At 37.3% G+C, this 20,626-nt stretch overlaps 1 protein-coding gene across 34 annotated transcripts in view; it reads right to left on the bottom strand.

Annotated features, from left to right (window-relative positions):
* The window catches only part of RIMS1 (regulating synaptic membrane exocytosis 1), a 356,593-nt gene that overhangs the window by 153,905 nt on the left and 182,062 nt on the right, over positions 1-20,626 (bottom strand). For all 34 annotated transcript variants that reach the window (XM_076333069.1, XM_076333034.1, XM_076333035.1 and 31 more), the window contains 3 exons: positions 7,020-7,087; positions 6,169-6,279; positions 3,373-3,472 (listed from right to left, as the gene is read on the bottom strand). In XM_076333069.1, the coding sequence (XP_076189184.1) occupies positions 3,373-3,472; positions 6,169-6,279; positions 7,020-7,087 (279 nt within the window). The remainder of the gene's footprint in view (positions 1-3,372; positions 3,473-6,168; positions 6,280-7,019; positions 7,088-20,626) is intronic.

Genomic DNA, 20,626 nt, shown 5'->3' with positions numbered 1-20,626 from the left:
GTATTTTAAGAAAGGACTCCACAGAGTACTCCACTGGCTTTCAAAGCATTTTAGCAGTCTTTAAAACATAAGGGCTTGCTAATGACAGACTTAATAAAAGCCTGCTGACATAAGTTTAATTTTCTACCACGTTGTTTAGCTGAAATGGTTTTAAATATTTCGTATATTTATTACATAATCTTATGTCGGGGTGGAACAGGAATTAGATATTGCCTAGGAACTTCATTTAAAATTTATACAACTCAGTGAAAACACATTCAGTTTATTCTGTAATTCTGACTGTATTTTAGAGCTAACAACTGTTACAAACTAACATGTTGTTTTTCCCTAAAATAAAATCTGATTTCTTTAGACATAATTGGCTTAACTTACAAAAGCATCCCAGGCATTAAAAGGAACAAGATGTAGCCAGCTTTGCAATAGTTATAACTTAATAGCAAAAACCGACAGTGACGTATGCTAAATTTGTAACACTAAAAATCACGATTTAAACCTAATTTACACAGCAATGAATCTATTGCATTTGAAGAAGGCAAAATAGATGCAACATCGTTGAGAATCCTGAAGAGGAACATGCAAGGTGTCTGTATCACTATTTTAGAGGACTTAAGCAGCTTTTTGAGAGTCACTAGGAGATCAAACAATAGTCAGAATGCTAAATTAACACAAGTGGCTCCAACTATTCTTACTGAAAACTAGATCCAAATGGAGATTTGAGTGAAATGGCACTTCTGCTAGTTCTAACCAGATCACCACTATCCATCTCTTGCCCAGCCTGTCCAGTTCTTGACCTTTTTGATCAGCCAAGCCCTTTTACATTGTCTCTTTCATCTAAGATGCTGTCTGTAAGGCTTACATTCTGATTTCTGCTCTCAGTAGCAGGCATGGAAATGGGAAAACACCACCCAGATACTCAAAACTTGGACATATGCAAAACCCAACTGGACACGGTCCTGTGCAACCTGTTCTAGCTGACCCTGTTTAAGCAGTGGGGTTGGACTAGAGATCTTAAGAGGTCCCTACCCACCTCAACCATTCTATGATCCTGTGATACACTGCTACAAATTGAGGTGCCCAGAGTTGCAAGTCAGTCAGTCAAGGAGCTGTTAGACACCTTATGCTGTAGATGTTTAGGATAACCAAGATACCTGCACAAAGCTGGCTGGCAGAACCTACAGGACACCTGCACCCTTATGGAGCCACTTCTGCTGGTGAGGCATATATCCCAGGATATCTCAGATGCCTCTAGAAAGGAATACTAATGCATCTTGCATTCTACCCCCATTTACTGATGTTCAGCAGAGATAGAAAGTTTTCAGACTTATGCTGCAAATCTCTGAATTTTTTTATATTCATTTCTAAAATAGTAATTTGAATTGGGAGATACCTCTGGGGGTCAGCTAGTTCCAACCCCTCCTCAAAGTAGGGCCAACATCAAGGATAGACCAGGTTGCTCAGGGATTTGACCAGATGAGATTTGGGTATCTCAAACAAAGGATATGCAACATCTCCTCTGGGCAACCTGTTCCAAGACTTAACTATCCTCTCCAGATACAATACAAAAGATTTTCACAAACGGGATCTCCCTCATTCCAGCTTGTGCACGTTGCTTCTTGTGTGATCAGTGTGCACCTCTGAGAACAGCCCGGCTCTGGGTTCTCTACAGCCTCCCATTAGCCAGGTAAAAACAAGAATTAGACCCTCCGATAGTCTTTGCCAGTCTGAACAAACCCAGTTCTCTCAGCTTCTTGTATGCCACATGCTCTAGACCCCTAATCAACTTTCTGTCCCTCTGCCCAACCTGGTCCAGTTCGTCAGCATCTCTCTTGTACTAGAGGAACCCAAACTGGACACAGTACTCCAGAGACAGCCTCATAAGTACTGAACAGAGAGCAACAACCACCTCCCTTAACCTGCTGGCGACAATCCTGCTAATACAGCCCTGTACATGATTGGCGTTCGCTGCAAGGGCGCTTTGCTGGCTCATGTTCAACTTACTGTCCTCCAGCACCTCCAGACACTTTTCTGCCAAGCTGCTTTCTAGCTGATTGGCTCCTAGTGCTTACTGTTGCACTGGGTTATTCTGTTCCTGATGCAAGACTTCATATTTGCCTTTGTTAAAATTTATGAGGTTTGTACAACTACTCAAAGATTTATCAACTAGCCAAATTTTGGAGGTTTTTCATAAAGACAGAAAAGCAGGTTTTCCTAACAGCAAGGACTCATCCACGCCTTTTTTTTGTGTTTTAGTCCCATACAATAGGATGAATAGACTTTCATTCATTGAAAACATGTGCAAAACAATGTGTTTTTTCTGTGAAATTATTTTGGCTCTAAAAATATTTTTAGAAATTAAAAATAGCTTTGACTTAAAAAACAACCTAGACCAGACATTAGAAATGTAATATTTCAGCCCAAATAGTTCAAGATTAGCGGAGAGAAACTTATTTTCTGTAATTATAATCTGCAGTTAAAATCTATAAACAGCATAATAATTGGTGCTATCAACCCCATGTATATTGAGTTCGTAAAAAAAAAAATTAACAAATGCCATAACAAAGTAGGATATTTTTAGAGACTCCATCTTTTCTACTTCTTTATTACCGTTTGCTTCATGCAATTATCCTAAATTCATACAAGTTGTCATCGGAGCTTCTGGAATCCTAAGAAGGCATTGCATAGACTTTGGTTTGCTAAGACAACACTTGGAAAGTAGTTGCTTAGGGCCATGGTAAAAATATAAACCACTAAGAAGTTATTTTGAAAACCAACTGCTGTGCATAGTTCTCGCTTCATTTAGAAGCTTGAAAAGTGCCAACAGCACAGCCACTTATTTGTAAGTGCAGAATATACATCTTATATAAATTAAATATTTTAAGATCATTTTCTTGGGTTGTTTTCCATTTTTATTTGTAACAATTCACATTGAAAGAAGCACTAATAAAGTCCATTGTGTACACAGTGCAACATCCTTCAGGTGACACTATAGTGCAAGTAAAGTAACTGTAGTGAGTTTTGTTTGCCACAATGAAACACTTTTAAAAAATGTTTGCATTGCTTCTATAGAGTGTAACAAGCAGCTCCTGAGCTAGCAAGCAAAAATTTACCAGTGATACTCAGTCCTGACACCAGCACTGATGAGGAGTGTCTTGTATTTTGCTCATACAGCCAAGCAATTGGAGTTAATAATAAATTAGAAATGTAGGCAACTGTGGCATTCCATAATAACTTTACAGTATTGTCCTGTATTTAAAAATATTAGCATATCACATGACCTATATATATATAAATATATATAAAAATATTAACAGCTGCATTACAAAAAGCCATAATTAAAAGACAATATATTTTGTATGCAACTGATTCATTTACCTGCTCTGAGATGCCCCACCACATCAGCCAAGCTACCTTTCTTCACTTTGGTAATGAAGGCACCAAGTCGTCCTAATTCTGTCATTTTTCCTCCAACAACCTGGTTAATCATAAATTTGTGAGTTTCCAAGTCACAAAGCAGACATCATATCAAGCATAAATATACAGACACAGCAGTTTTCACATTATTTTTAAAATTAAACTTAAAAAATGCATAAGCAAATCTATTGTCAATTTGGGCTTTACAGAGGCTTAAAGACAAAGTTAAGGATACAAAAAGGCCAGATCTACTTGAAAAGAAGTAAAGCTGACATAGAATGAATAAAATTTATATTCCTTTTAATGTGTTTGACTAATCAATCTTATGCAGTTTGCTAAGTATCTAAATTTGTTGCAGAAATAACATTTCCTAATAACCAAGTAAACATACTTTTTGCAAATAGATGTCTGTCATGTTCTTAAGTTTAAATTGCAAGTGCACATCAAACCAAACATATGTGTCCTGGTTTCGGCAGGGATAGAGTTAATTTCTTTCCTAGTAGCTGGTACAGTGCTGTGTTTTGGATTTAGGATGAGAACAATGTTGATCACACCCCGATGTTTTAGTTGTTGCTAAGTAGTGCTTACACTAGTCAAGGACTTTCCAGCTTCCCATGCTCTACCGACTGAGAAGGCTGGAGGTGCACAAGAAGCTGGGAGGGGGCACAGCCAGGACAGCTGACCCAAACTGGCCAAAGGGACATTCCATACCATGTGACGCCATGCTCAGTATATAAACTGGGGAAAAGCTGGCCGAGGGGCCACTGCTCAGGGACTGGCCGGGCATCGGTCAGCAGGTGGTGAGCAATTGCATTGTGCGTCACTTGCGTTGTACATTATTATTATTATTATTATTATATTTTATTTCAATTATTAAACTGTTTTTATCTCAACCCACGAGTTTTCTCACTTCTACTCTTCCAATTCTCTCCCTCATCCCATCGGGGCTGGGGGGGAGTGAGCGAGCGGCTGTGTGGTGCTCAGTTGCCGACTGAGGTTAAACCATGACAATATGAAAATCCCAAAATGCAATTGGTACAACAATTAAAACCTTAGCAAATACACTACCATGAAACATGAGCAAACAGTTCACAAGAACATTGCTACTGCTAAAACCAAGGCCCTCTCATCCAAGTACATGACAGGACAAAACAGCAGCTTCTGGCTTTTGTTAAACAGAACTGAAGAGAGCTACTTTTGAAGATGACTGCATGATACAGAGATCAGGAAAATCAGGAAAAAAAGCTGCCCTCAAGAGATTAGATTTTTAATAAAATATGAAACAAGAAAATGTAGTCTTGCTGACTTGCTATTATTCTCTATCTCACTCTCTCCCGTCAGGTTTTTTTGTCAGGAATATCCTGGGAGGAGTTTTATAATAAAATGGAACAGTGAAATGCTGGTTCATTAGGTATTATTTCCCCATGTTGCAATCACAATAACTAGTAGGAGCTTTAATAGAGAGATATATCCAAGAAGATCTAGAAGCCTACCTGCCAACAAGGTTGTCACAAGATAATGTGTTAAATTTATCAGTGGGGGCCTTAGTTCATATCATACAAAAATGAAACTTGAAAAATCGAAGAGAAGCTCTCCAACCTACATTTCCTACTAGGATCAACTTTTTTCTCACATAATTAAAAAAAATTGCTTGCTGCCAGCAAAAATCATCCTTGTGCTACAGACTACTAGACATTTAATAGAGTGAAGCTGTTCTCACCTTCTGTATTCCCACGCCACACTATCTCACTTCCAAGGTAGATAAATGGCTCTTACCCAGGACATACTATTACCAAGTTCACAAGGTTCTTTCCTGATTTAATTCCCACCATGACGAGCAGAACCAACAACCCACATCTCCATCACATGCGAGGGATTGAACTATCAGACAACTATATGGAAGGAGTGGTTCAGTGTCAGTGCCCTTTGAAGTAGTCTCAGTCCTACGTGGATGAGAATGTTTCATATTTTGCATTGTTTCTGTTGTTCTCCGTGGGGAGAGGAAGACACCCAAATTAAATTCTCTCAGGCATCTCTGGAACTCCATATAGTTAAAAATATACATGGAGAGAAATTCTTGAACTGGTACACTGTACTCCCTACCAGCTTCAGAAGTAGCACTCCCTCTCTTTTAAGTGTTCCAGCAATTTAGGGACACAAACCTAAAAGTCCACTACAAATGGCTAATTTAGGGATTTAAATCAACTGGACAGTGTTGCCAATGTCTTAATTTTGGGGCACCAGATTATCTGGAATTACATTTAATATCATCTCTATTATGCTTTAAAAGGGTTTTTACAAATTTTTGTGTAAATGTTTAGTTTCTTTCTACAAAATTTCTGTTTCCGAATGGCTGTGTGGATTTTAAACACTGACCTTGTAAACACTTGCATCTGGATGACATTTATGTATGTGGATTATGAGACTAATTACTTGACTGAAATGCAAACAGTAGAGCTAGAAAAGGCAGGACTCCATTAGTGCATTGCAATGTGCAGTATATGTCTTCCAGACAGGAAGCTGAGTAAACATACACTTTTCAATCAAAACAGTTCAGCTCCTTTGCCATGGATGAGTAGAAGACTGCATAGAAGGATAATTTATCTGCATAACTTTCAAAACTCACTAAAAATGAGGAATATATTTTTGTCAAATGACAATATAATTGGAGAGTCCTCTGATTTAATGTGTTAGACCTCTAGGTCTAAGATCAGTGGAAGTTTCTTTCCTTTACCACATAAACCATGTAATACTTACTTTTAGCCCCAATAATGCACCTGATTCTTTTGGCATGGTTGTTCTCTTGTTAAGAATAACGCGCCCAATTAAGCGATCTCCCTCTTTAGAAGGCTGCCACGTTACTGGATGCTGTTAAAAAAACAAGCAGTGGAATTAAAGAAGTGCAACCATCTTCCTGTATTTAGATGTGTATTTATAAACCAATAAAATTTCTGGATCATTATGTCATGGTAGACACAAACATCCTTCAGATGTGTTACATATTGCACCCGAGCTTTCTATTATTATATCTGTTGGAGTCTGGCTTCATTAAATATTTATGCCCACTGTAAAAAACACTCAGCACTAAGTCTGCAGGTAAAATTATAATACAATTCAAAGTTCAATACAATTAAACATTTAAAACATACCTTAGGTAAAAAAAATAAACATTTACTTTTAAATTCCATGATCCTGAAAAGTGCATTCATAAATTCTGGTCTTTAGAAGAATATACATGTTATACAGCTCTACCATATGGGTTCACTATATAATAAAAATCCAAATGATCCTTTCCCACTCCAAGTCAACAGAAAAAGTCACTAATCTCTCCCAGAGCAGCATCACACTCACAGCTGCTTTTGTGGTGTGTAGTGAAATCTAGTACCATGTCTATAAAAGAATTACATTCAAGTTAAAATTCAGGCAATTTTACTAGTATACATTTTGACAAAAATTTCTTTCTGATTTCAATTTCCACAATCCACTAAACCAAATTTTCATATAATTGGTACAGAATAATTGTTTACAACAAAATATCTATGCTGAACTGAAATAATCAGCAAACATCTTAATTCATACTTATGAACCTCTTTTTCCCTATTTCTTACCGAACTAATAGGGGATGTCTCCCTGCTGTGCCACGTGGCAGGATCCAGCCAGTAATAATCCAAGTCACCTGGAAGAATATGAATAGAAAGAAATGTGTAATCTCTCAAACAGAGAAAGATGTATGAATGGTTACTTCTGTAGGCATGAATTTTAATGTGCAATAGTTTGATGAAGCAAACACAAAACCTGTATCGTGATTCAAATTAACTTATATCAATTTGAAAACAATATAGCCTAATAATATAAAAACAAAAACACATAATAATGCATTTATTTGGATCTCTGCTTTTTCACAAATTGCACCTCAGAATCGGTTGTGCACTCCGTCTGTTTTTGACTTTAACCAGTCATCTTCCAAGAATGGACCCCAATGCATCGCATTCACAGCCCTCCTCCTCCCCCCGTCTCCGAAACAAACACACAGGACTACAGCTAATGATGACATGAGAGAGAATACTCCACAAAATAGGCACTTAGCTATAGTTAAGGACAGAACAGTCAACCACACTCAAGAATCTGCCAAGTAGTCGATCAATACTGTGACAACGGGCACCGTACAGACAGAGAGGCACAGGAACTGGTAATGGGTAATAGAGCACCAGGCGAAACAGCCACACAAACAGAGCAAACAGCGCCAACAGCAGATAGGTTGCAATCTTTCATTTTGCTTGAGAAAAACTTATATACTATGTACATCAAGAATAAACTCATGAATTATAGCCGTCTGGAAGCCATGAGCCCATTGGGCCAAGGAGGGGAACCGTGGGCAGGGTTTGGGAGAAAAGGCAGCAGAGTATACATGAATAACATGTATACTCTGAGTATACAGAGTAACACCACAGAGAGTATACATGAATTTATGGAAAGCTAAGGAAACCACAGTTTGACTCAATATATTACAGCTGTAGAAGGCTGAGTTGGTGGCAAAAAACTACCAACTTCACTGGCAGTTGTCTGTGATAGAGGAGTGATGTAACTGTGCACTCCAAGAAAGAAAAGGATGAGGCAGGAATTGCAAGAGGAAGAGTATCAGGCAGTGCAATTCAGAGCACAATTTCTTTACAAAGACAAAGGGTGCAGGTGATATTGGGAAGGACATAGGAGAATGATGCAAGCTAGAACAGATCCAACGGAAGGATAAATGTGAGACTGATACAGCAGGAACAAGTCTGAAGTATTTCTGTGCTAGCACTAGTTTTAAACAGAATACAGCTGTGAGCTCTGAACCTTGGCGTTATTTCATCCCTTTGGGCATTGCCACAGTGTATTAACAAAAATGCAATAGTGCCATTAGAAATGAGAACCACAACTCTTTCTAATGAATGCTCTCTTGCAATAACAGTAGTATGTAAAAGCTTGATCTGAAATAACCAAGAGGTATTTTTTAATTTTATCTGAGAAAAAGTAGATGATTCTGCCACTTAGCTTACAATGCCTTTAAACACGCAAACAAACAAACCCCCCACCAAACCAAAATCTAAACTATCACTTCAGAGCTTACTTTTAGACCCTGAATGAAATAGTCACCTCTCACTGAGGTTTATACCCATACCTGCACTCCAGGCATTTTTCACCCTCACTTAGGCAGAGAAACTTGGTCATTTGAAATATGTTAGTAGAACAGTTTAATAATACTGCTTTTTGAATTTACAAGTGATTTTCTTTTTTTTTCCCAAGTCTTTAAACTGTTATCTCCCAGAGTTAGTTTTTGTTATGGAACAACTCTTCACACGCTTTCCTAACAACATTCCTACAAACTCTTTACTGTTCATTTAAAAGTCATCAGGTAAAAAACCTACTTTATCAAGTCAGATACCCTCCGCACTCTTGATATGCTCTATGTCTTCAGAAAATGTATTTTATTTATTATGTACATTTTAGGCAATACATCTTCACTATCTTATTTCAGAAAACACATCTCTATAATACTACTGTTAGATGACTACTTTTTCTAGCACACAGGCATCCAATACTCATGCCCAAACAAAGCATGCTTCTATCAAGAAAAAAAAATACATTTACATTAAGAGTTTATCATTTTTTATTCTTTTTCTACAAATATTTAGATGCTGATTATGAAATACAAGTTGTACCACTCTTTATAATCCATAAAATCTTTAATAGCTTACCATCTACATGATCATATGCACAAGCCTATTTTTAAACAGGTTATTATTATCATATGCATAACCACACAAGGCAGTTTGCGGTTGCATTAGCTACTGCAGTTCTGCAATTTTGGAGAGCTTAACTTCACATTAAAGATCTTCCAGTTTTATTTTTAGCATCTTTCCTTGCACCTTTATAGACTTCCAAATTGCAACAAGAACACCAAACTCATGAATCAGACTGCCTCCCCAGGTGCTGGCAGTAAGCTTGGACCTGTGGCACAGAGCTCTCCAATTTCCCGTAATGGACTCTACAGTAACACCAAAAAGCTGAGCTGGCCTGCCACAGGCAGAACACCACACACTTTTCCTCCATGTTTCACAGCTATTTGCTCAGCAATAGAAAAACATTCAGGCAGGAGTAAATGTCAGCTCCAGCATGCAGAGGTGTGTGTCCAAGCACTCAAAGACATTTCTGCTCTTGTCCCTATTGCTCCCTGCTCTCCTTTCTTCCTTCCCCAGCTTCAGCTTCTGGGTCTGAGTTTCCTTGCTGCTCTTCCTCCTGGTTACTGCATACCTGTGACCACCTGATTCATGCATCTAGCATCCTTCCTCACCAAGTTCCTGCTGTAGCAAGATCCTCTCATATGACTTCTGCCTTGGCTCCTACCTGCTATGATTCCCTCCTTACCAACTACCTACCCTTTGCTGCCTTTCTTCCCTGTTCATTTTGTTGCCATCGTCTGTCTCCTTCTGCTTCTGGCTTTGGTGTCCTCTCTTTAGGCTGTGTATTTTAATCCCTCCTTCCCCTCACGCCCCTTGATACTAAGCTACATCCTCACAGCCCCTTCCTCCCCACACATAATCCTTCAGCTTTCTGTCCCTTTCACCCCTCCTGTCTGTTCTGCACTTTGGTAAATTCCAAGCCACCAGCTACAGCCACTGAGGCCGGCCACGGCCATGGTCCTTTTGTCCTCTGCTCTCAGAAGCTGAGAGCAGGAACTGCACTGCAAACACGGCTGTACTGAGCTGGAACATAGATCATACGCCGGGAATGCATAAAGGTAGCTTTCAAATAAAAATTCTTGACTGAAAGCGATAGGTCTATAATTTGGTGAATATTTTAAAAGCTGCAAAAATGCATGAATTGCGGAGAAAAAAGAAAAAAGTCCATGTTCTTGAAAAATGACTGAATTTTTAAATTCCCATTAAAATTCAGTATGAAATAGACCACTGGCATGCAAACTTTTGGTTGAATCTACAACTGTAAAAAGGGTTTTACAGTGGAAAGTGTCAGTTAATCCACATTTATAAACACTGATAGAATAGAATATACAAATTAAAACATAAAGGAACAAAATCTCCAAATGAGCTTAAAAAATATTTTATGCCAGCAACACTGACACTAGGGTCTTGACATCTGCACTTAAGTACTCTGTTACAGCTATACTTTTAAAAATAATTTCTCCTTGATCATCCTATGTCATTGCTGCTTCTTTACTTAATACCTATGTATGCCATTCTTGCACTGCCATACCCCAGTATTTGTTTAATTACACAAAATAATTTCACTGAACTAGTATTATAGAGATCCAGGAATAGGTAAATAACATGCAAAAAGTTACAGTCTAAGAGCATAGTTTCAGAATTTCAGATTTTCTCAAAAAAACCCCACCAAAACTCAAAACTAAAAAACATAAACACAGAGTAGTCTCTCCACTGGTAAAAGTCACTAAAAATAACTGTAAAATAAGACAAATTTAAGACATTATGGAGAGGAAAAAACAACTTTTCTAAGGAGTAAATAATTGATTTACAGGCTTAATCTCCTTTAAAACACTTTTTAAACAATTAATTTTAAAAACATGACAAACTTAAAAATAATAACCCCCTATGAAAATATACATATACTGTACCATTATTTTTGTACACTACTGATATATTTCTAAAACATAAAAAATGTATTTCAAATTAAAGCATATCATTAAAAATGCATTTGCAGTTATAATGCATGATTTACTTAAGACCAATGGAGTGAAACAAGTATATATTTATAAAACCTTTTTTCCTGAGGGAATAATTCAGAAGTTGTATCCTGGTAGCAATGAAATATTTTTCCTTTTAACATGCTGCTGCTCGATTACTTTACTCTTGGACACAGACGGATATAATCATAAATCTACTTTACAAGACGCAAATATGTTGAGTTTTTTTCTGTGAGAAGTCTTTTGCAGTCTTTGATCGAATTTCAAGACGGGGAGTAAAATTCTAATAAAGGGCCGTTGTTTTTACATCTGCAACATGCGTGCCTTCAAAATAAAGGGAAAGCAAAAGTCACACCACCAAAAAAAACATTTTCTCTAAAATACTTCATCTTCAGCAGCACTACCCATACCAAAAGCTAATGCTGGGATGCTGCAATTTCAAGTGAAGTCCTGCAAAGCTGAGAAGTGCTGGAAATGACAGCCTTGTCTCTTGCAAAGCCAAAACAAGCACAAAATATGAGAAAGTCCATTATTGTGTATGACCAGTCATGTTGATTTCCAAAGAGTCTTGAATACCAGAGATAAAATACCCCAAGATGTTTCCCCAAATCCATCCAGACTGTATTCAGAGACTTACTGATATTCAGCAAAGAACGCACTTCTGGTGTTCTGCTCAAATCCAGATGCACTAGATTTGCAGCAGTTAAGACAAGAAGCAGACAGTCTAATGATAAGAGTCAGTCAGCCCATGTTAAGCACTTAATTGAGCCTAACATATAGCTGCTAATTAATAAAGCAGTTCTATCACGTAACTAGGAAACTTAGACAATTATTTTCAGAGGCTGCATCTAAAATTAAGGTGCAAACTGGCTTCCTATATAGTCAGACTAGATCTCTCTAATTAACACATGCAACAGCCATTGATGTACTTACCTTTGTTAATTTTTAGGGTCAAATATAGCCTGCATTAAACAGACAATAAAGCTTATCAAAGACCTGGAACATCCTCTGTTACGTCTTCCACAGTTCCCATGGAACTGGATCAGTATCTCATGGAAATGATCAATTGTTTCCCAAGGTAAAAATCAATAGAAGCCACATATCAACCTACAGAAAGTTACAAGAAATGTAAAGAAACTCCACGTATCAACTTGATTGCCTTCCTCCTTCATAGCCTGAGTTTTCATGAGTTAGAAGACCACTCTACATGCTACTGGTAAATGTCTTCAGCACACTGTTATTGCCATCCAAAACTGTTACAGATGTGATAGGTCATATTGTTAAGCAAGAAAGTACTTCTATGCCCAAGAAAAAAAAAAGATGCTAATCATTTTATCATGTCAGATAAACAATGTATGTTTAAATCATTATAGTCAAGCTGCTAACTAACCACATAAAGAGACAACACGAGTACCCTGGCTTGACAGACAGCCCTCGCATCTAAGTGGCAAGCAGAGAATTCAGAAGCTACCTATTGCCTATTTATACAGAAAGCTTCACAAAAATGCTCATTATCTCCTTGCTCTCAAATCAACCCACTTCAGATGCCTACAGTTAAGAACTTAAATCCTTGCAGAACGAGGTCTGTGGTTTACCATTTATGCAGTTCAAGGACAGGCTGTCTCATGCGGTATGTGGGAAGAATGCACCACATGACTGTGAAGTTTAGGGTTTATTTTGTACATAAAATATATAATTGCATTGGATTTGAGTTCCCTGCTGGCACATGTCCTAAACACTGAATGCTAACATACTGTAAGACTCCAAAGTTCAAATAACGACTAGTACTCCATATAAGTGACAACTTACGTGTATATATAGTACTCATATTTGGAGTACAGACCTGGCACACATGCCTGTGACACCTATAGCTCCCAAAACTAGAGCCAGCCTCCCAGATCGTTCCCTCAATTCAATATTTATTTAGGCACTTTAACGTAATGATAAGATACAAAATTGGTTTTCTATATTTTAATTAAATTTCTGAGTAACAGAAAATCATTGAAAAGGTCTATGGAGCTTTATCAAGCACTAGGCTTTCAGATCTAGATAACTAACAACCTGGGCTTATCCAGCACACACTGAAAATAAATGTTTAATCCTTACTTTTGTGTTTAGAAGATAAGGACATTTCATACTCTTTCTCACACAAAATGAACAGTTCAGCATTTTATTTTGAAACAAACCCCTTAGTTTAAAAATCTTTTTTACAGTGGTAGTTACATTGTAAGGACAGCGCAGATTGCAATGCTAATTAGTATTTGCAAACCAGAAATCCAGAAATAATTAGGCAAGGAAGCAGTCAACTCATGAAATACTATTTTGATTGTTAAGGACACTAATATTAAACTAAATATAGTGAAAAGGAAAATCCATTTGACTTGTCCCTTAGTTACTATTGCAAAGTTGTTTCTTTACAAGAGTTTGCAAATTCACAATTACTTTTGATTTTGCAAAGGAATGATTTGTCAGTGGCTGATTACTAAAAATCCTTTCAATATATTCTTTTTAGCTGGGTGAAAGGTGAATTTTCTGTGGACTGTTTAAAATATAACATGAGTTTCTTATCCAGATATTTATTTAGCAAAGACTTTTTTATTTTATTTAAGGATTGTGATTTTTTTTTTAAATGAGGAGTACAGTTTACACATACACTCTTTTAGAAGAAAGTATTGCAGTTGTGTTCATTGATGGCTCAAGAAGGTTTTGCAAAAGGTATACTTGCAAAAGACCTTCCAACACAAAAACAACTGGGCCCATTTGTATGTTCACAAGGTGGACTTCCTACCTGAATTATCTCAGTGATGTTAGAAGGCTTTATAAATTACTGAAAGCAAAGATCACTAATCTTGCCAACGGAAGCTTGAAGCCAAAAATCACAACTTATCCAGTCAAATAACAAACTGGGGACTTGTGAACATTTCTAAAACTTTTAATATGGACACAAGGAAGGTGTTCTAAGTTTCCTGAATCTCTAGGGCGTCTGCTCATGAGACTCCCTGAGACAACATTATTTATTCCTTCACTCAAACACTGAGAGTGTTGAAGAGTTCATCAACCCTTTCCAGCTAGATGCTTATTTTTATCTCAGAGACTGTCTAAAATGTTACCCTGAGGATGTGTAAGTCTTATTGTAAGCATGTGAGTCCAAGAATATGTATGATCCACAAAGCTCACAAAGGGATGGCCCTCAGAAGCATGTTCTGTAAGGTCTTCAGAAAGTGTGTTTCGAGTGCTAAAGAACCTGGAGAGACTTAGGGATGTAAAATACTAAGTAAGATGCATGAACTTCCATTAATTTGAAAAGTTCCTTTAAAAGCTTTATTAAAAATATTTTGTTGAGGATACCAGGAAAAGTGGCTAGCACTACCAAGAACGTCAAATCATCAGGCAAACATTTTAATTGATTTATGACACTGCAGTATCTAAAGATTTAAGAAAAATTTTGTTATCTCAGGGCTAGCTCCAAGCGCTGCTTTTCTGACTTTGATTACTCTCTTGAGTGGAAGCTAATTCTGTAGATGGACAGATGGATGGAGATCCCCTTTTTGAAATTTAGAGCTTCTTTGAATAAACTTATTATTGTTATTTAATTACAATTCAATATTGACACTAACTTGTTTTAACAGTTTTATTTGAGTTCCTGTTTGGTATAATTAACACTATTTTAGCTTTGGCATGATATTTTTGTTCAGCATATGATGAAATTTGCAAGATGTATAGCAAGTTATCTCAAAAAGTCACATGGGCTCGTAATTTTGGAGACATGGATACATAGCTATCCTGTACACGAAAAGCCTGACCAGCTCTTAATAACTTTTCTGCTGTTCTGAAGGAATTCCCAGCACTTCAAGTATGCCGTGCTGTTCTCCAGTCTAACACAATTTTTCTTTCCTGTGATTTTTTTTTTGTTTGGTTTGATTGCCTTTTACGGAGAGGTGGGAGAAGGTATTTTAAAAAGCCCATGTAGAAAAAATAGCTTTCAGCTGTTGTATGTATGTTTTTTTTGTTTCGTTTTGTTTTGTTTTCCTGTGGACATTTAAACCAATTGAGTAGGTGTTAACTGCAAAAGAAGGTAATATTTTCATTTTGGTCTCTTTTGGTATTTTTCCCCTGACAATTCTAAAAAAGATTCAGTTGAATATTTTTTATCTTAGTATTTGTTAAAGACTGATATATGAACAAAATATAATTCAAAATCAAAGTTCAGAATAAATTATCCTCAAACCCGAGGGTGTTTCTACACTGCCAGTAGATAGGGATTTTAACAAGGATAAGCATACCAGAAAAAAATATAAGGCTGTGAAACAGCAGCCCATGCCTTAGAACTCCCATGGATACAATGCCCGGTGAGGTATCAGTGCCCTGGTAGCACCTGCTGCAAATAAGGTGACCAAAACCGGCTATGCCCAGAAAGGCTTATTTGAACATACATTTTCTCCTACTGTGGGGAAAGAAGAAAGACACTTCTGCTCAGATATAGAAGGTAATACATGGTGTTTCTAAACATGCTGATAGAAACAACAGCAACTGGGAGCAAGGTTTCTCGTTATCCACAGGACCACAGGAATGGGAAGGGAGAAAGACAGTGAGCCTTTCTGTTGATTGTCCAACATACACACACAGAGTCAATCATGCAGACCTGCACAAGCCACTTGAGAAATAACAAGAAGATTATATTTCATAATCGAAGTTATTATTTCATTTTCATGAAAACTGGGGGAGATAATGGATCTCAAATATTACAATGAAAAGGAAAGTCTGAGAAGGAAAAAAAAAGCTCTTCGCTGTCCTGAGCTTCAGGACTGTAGAAGGAAATACAGCTGATGAAATACTCTGGATCGTGATTAAAGAGAAAAGCACTTCAGAAGTACCGTGATGGGGACCTACTCCAGTCACCAAATTAGGAATATGAGCCTGGTGAGTTTTGTGTTTTTTTGGAAGCATTCATCAGAATCCTCCATTATGCTGCATTTGAAGATAATGAGAGGTTTTAAGGCTTTCACTTCTCCAGTTCAGAGGGGAATACAGTAGGAAGTATCTTTGGAGCACACAGCGAGAGATCACTGACACTAGGAAAGTAACCAGCAAAGGACCTTTGGAGCTTTGCTTCCCACCAGTAGAGAGGGAATAAGAATGTGAAAGTGAATAAACTTTGTGATCTTTAAAAAGGGAAGGAAGCTGAGCAGAAGAAAAACCCAAAACCTTTATACAAAAAAAAACAACAAAAAAAACCAAAACCAAAACCAAAAACCAAACACCCCAACCTTAGAGAAAATAAGGAAGCAGCCATGACAGCAAAAGGAGTCCAGCAATCATGGAAGCATTTGAAGAAATAATACCAACATCAGAAGTACAACCAGCCCAATACAGAGGAAGGAGAAATGCAGTCAAAGATTGACCAGCTAAGTCATAAATGTTTCATTTTCTAGAAGGTGAACAATCAATGGAAAGTTGCTTATGAGTGAGTAACTTACAGTGATAGAGTACCAGGAAGCATATAAGACAAAATTAGAAACACACAAAATTTAACGCAAACAGCAAAGTATGCAAAAACAATTGAGATAATTCTGCAAATATTTAGTCCCTATTACTTAGCATCTAGTAACAAGTACTTGCCATTCTAGAATACTATGGAAAGAGTCTGCTACCATTTGGCTCTATCAGCAAATGATACCAAGGCAGCTAAGTTGTTTTTTTTTAAAAAAGCTCTCCTAAAAGTAAACTCAAGTAAAACTCATCGCAACAGGTTAACAATGTCTGTAGCATAAAAAAAAATTAGATGTAATGCCAAAGCAGGAAGAGGTCAGACTGTCTAGACTGTATATTACACACTAGGCTAATTCACTTTATCCTGGAGTACTTATAGACCTGTCTGAAGCTATCTCATTGCCAGGAACAATTATTTCTTGAGAATTAGTGGAGTATGGATGAAGTTCCGCAAAATTGGGAAAGGGCAAACACAGCACATATTTTTAAAGGAGAGGGGAGGGGAAGAGGGACTAGAAATTATAGACCAGTCAGCTTAGTATCAATTCCTGAAAAAATGCTATAACAAAACAAATCACCTTCAAGATAGTAAGAAGAGAAAAGACGAGACCTAAAAATCAAAATGTCAATAATAAATTAATGCAATTTCATTGCCTACCACTGCAGTATGATAGGTAACAAACAGCAGATATCAAATACCTTCAGTTGAGCAGGAGTTTTGTTTATGGGCATGCCATGTCAGAGTCACACCAGAAAAAGTGTCTAAATAAAACTAGTATAAGGTGAAAAGCTATTTAGAAAAGCATATTCTAAACAGCTAAAATTGGTAACAAAACCCCCCAAAGTATTCATTAAGCAGGGTCTGTCATGTTTGTCTGGGATATGGTAATCGTCAACACTCACATTACCGTCCTAGATAATAAAACAGAAACATTTAGATTTGTAGGTGACTTGACCCCAAGGAGAAAGGAATGTCCAGTTATAGGAGACCAGGACTGGACTTCAAAGCTATCCTGACAAACTGGAAAAAAGAACTGGAAAAAAGAGGACCCAATTCAGAGTGGACAAGGAAATGGCTCCACACTCAGAACAGGATAAACAAGTGTAGAAACTGGGAAAGGAAGTCAACCAGTTAAGGACTAGCTGTGCAGAAGATGATGAGGTAGATATACTCTATCACAGTGGTAATAGGAGAAGATAGTATACAAGCCTGGCTGCTGTCTGAAAACCATTACCATTGCACTTGAGGAGTTAGCAGGGTTGGCCAGAGGCCAGGCTCAGGTGCCTTGCCTACTACTTGCCAACAAATACGAAATACCTCCACAGGTCAAACTGGTGGAGAACTTAAGGTTTTGTTGTTGTTGCTTTTTGATTTTGCTTTACTCTACAACACGGTTTGTCTTCTGGGCACCTTTGCACCTAACCAACACCCTGACATGACAGTGACCTTGATGACAGCTCAGTCTCTCAGGTTCTCTCCTTGCAGCACACAGTTAAATTTTCAGAGCAGAATATTTAGCTTAACTGAAGTGTAGTTATGAGAGAGAGATGAGTTAAATTTAATGGTCAGAGAGAGACAGATGATCTGGTTTAACAGTCCTTTATAACTCTACAGTCTATTCCACAAAAAAGTCAAACACTCTCAAGAGAGACCAAAACTGAACCAGGGAATGTGGGGCTAGTGTGATTTTAAAATATCTTTTAGTTCTCCCAATTCCATGCTACTCCAAAGGCTGGAGATGTGCTGCTGTATGCCATTGCCCACAGCACAGCCTTGAATCTCCGCAAAGCAGGGTGTCACAGCTCTGTACTTCTCAATCCCAGCCCTACTTCACCTTCTTCATCTACTTATGCCAAGATCTGCAAGAGGTCTCTGGAAGGCAGTTTACGTCTGTCTACCACAGTGAGTACCCTGAAGAAGAAACAGGGGTTTTACCTTCTTTATGTAGCTATAAGCAACTTATTAAGCGTGAGAGAGAGTGTAAGGCTTTGATCTTAACCAAAGGTTTTCTCCAGTCTTATCCTTTAAACTCCATGCAGAGCTAAGGCTGACTGTTGTCTCTTCCCAACCTTAGCAGCATCTTGTTTTCCTGATATTCCGGCTGCTGTTCCAGTTCCATCTCTGTTCTGATTGCTGCTCAACCTCATTTTCTCCAACACATCTCTCCAGATTCTGCCCTCAGTATACCCTTATTCTCCTCTAAACTCTGCTAAAACAAATGAATTTCACACATGGATTTCTTAATATATGTTAACTAACACAGCTGTAATATTTGACCGGATAAAACCTCTTTCATGACTTATTCTATCATACTATCTTTAGGATTAATTCTTCTAGTGAAAAAGCTACTTTTCAAAAATGACTTTTACAGACAGTGTTATCAACTACTTAGATATAAGGTTTTAAAGATCTTTGTTATTCTCAACACACTGCATAATCCCCAAGGAACTTGCAATCGTCAATCCTTCCTCTCACTTTCCCCTGTGATCCTTTAGTGATTTAGCTGAGGACCTTATTCCAAATACAGATTTTTCGCAGAGGGCTGATGTCCTTCCCTGATTCAGAAAGTGCAATGCATCAGTATGATGATGCAGAGATAACTTACAAAATAACCATAACTGTACATTTATTATAACCATATATTATTATTATATTATTATATTATCATAACCATAACTGTATGTTATGCTAAACAAACATATTGTTGTTCTATGTACATGGCTTTGATGATTTTTTCCCCAAAATAATATGCAAAAATAAAAGTAACGGAATCATACTCCATTCTGAACTTGTTAAAGCTACTAACAATAGCACAATTCAGGGGATCAAGGACACATCAATTGTCTTCTGCTAAAGAGAAATAATACACAGGAATGATCATTTGTTTCCTGAAATAAATTTTTAAATTCTTTATCCATGACATATCCAAAATGCAAAATAATCATAATGCAATCAGAATATTATTATTACTTTTCAGAAACACATTTACATTTTGATGTGTGCTTCCAAAATACAGATTTTTGTTTAAAAACTCATGCCACATAGCATCACTAATGTCAAATTATTTTTGACACGTGACCTTTCAAAGTATAAACATAACTGAAACACAGACTTACAAGCAAAATGGTTCCTTATTCCTTGCTTAAGCTGAATATTTGCTACAATTAATACTTTACATTCAGAGGACACAATGTCTCCACTCAAACTGTACCATTAAAGAAATCTGTTTATAAAAAGATACATTTTTTAAAAATATAAAATATAAAAATATATCTAACACCTCAGCACTGTATAGCCACTTGTTTACCTGTCCTTGAATGCAACGTATGGAGCAGAAACTGAAGAAACCCAGCAAACATAGCAGCATCAGCAAGAGAATGATTTAAAAAGCACAACTGGCATCTAGTAGGTTGCTGAATTCCAGCCTGCAACTGTACCAAAACCGTAATGCAAGCAAAAATCCACTTCAGTGCGAAGGAGATGATATAAAAGAAGTCCGTAAGGTCCTTGCGTCCTGATTCTAAGCCAAATTATTTTGCAGCGTCAAACATTCAACACCGGTGACACCAAACAGGGCTACAAGAGCTCTTGTCATCAAAACAAATCTCTGCAGTGTAGTGCAAGCATTGATTACTGCATTAGTTCATAGATGCTTGCTGCAATGACAAGGAGTTTCAGTTTCTAGAAGGAGTTAATGATTTTAGGAATCCAGAATTAACAATCCCCAGGAAACAAGATGGGGAAAAAAAAGCTCCTTCCTCTCCGGATAGAACAGGAAAGAAGTTTCTTAGTGCTTTAAAGCCAACAGTAGACACAAGCTCAGGTACCTAAGTAATCAATACCACTGCTGCAGTTATTATTTATATTCAGCAGTGGTGCGCTGAACAAGTGTTAATGAACTACATAAATGAAGCAATTGTGTAAAGCAAATGTGGCTGGTTTAAGTTATGTAAAACTTCCCAAGCTGTAGATTTACTTCTAGCGCACTGAAAACACAATGGCCCTTGAAAAAATTTACCATT

This window comes from Aptenodytes patagonicus, chromosome 3 (genome assembly GCF_965638725.1).
Source record: "Aptenodytes patagonicus chromosome 3, bAptPat1.pri.cur, whole genome shotgun sequence".
NCBI lineage: Eukaryota > Metazoa > Chordata > Aves > Sphenisciformes > Spheniscidae > Aptenodytes > Aptenodytes patagonicus.
This window is presented reverse-complemented; position numbering and strand designations above follow the sequence as displayed.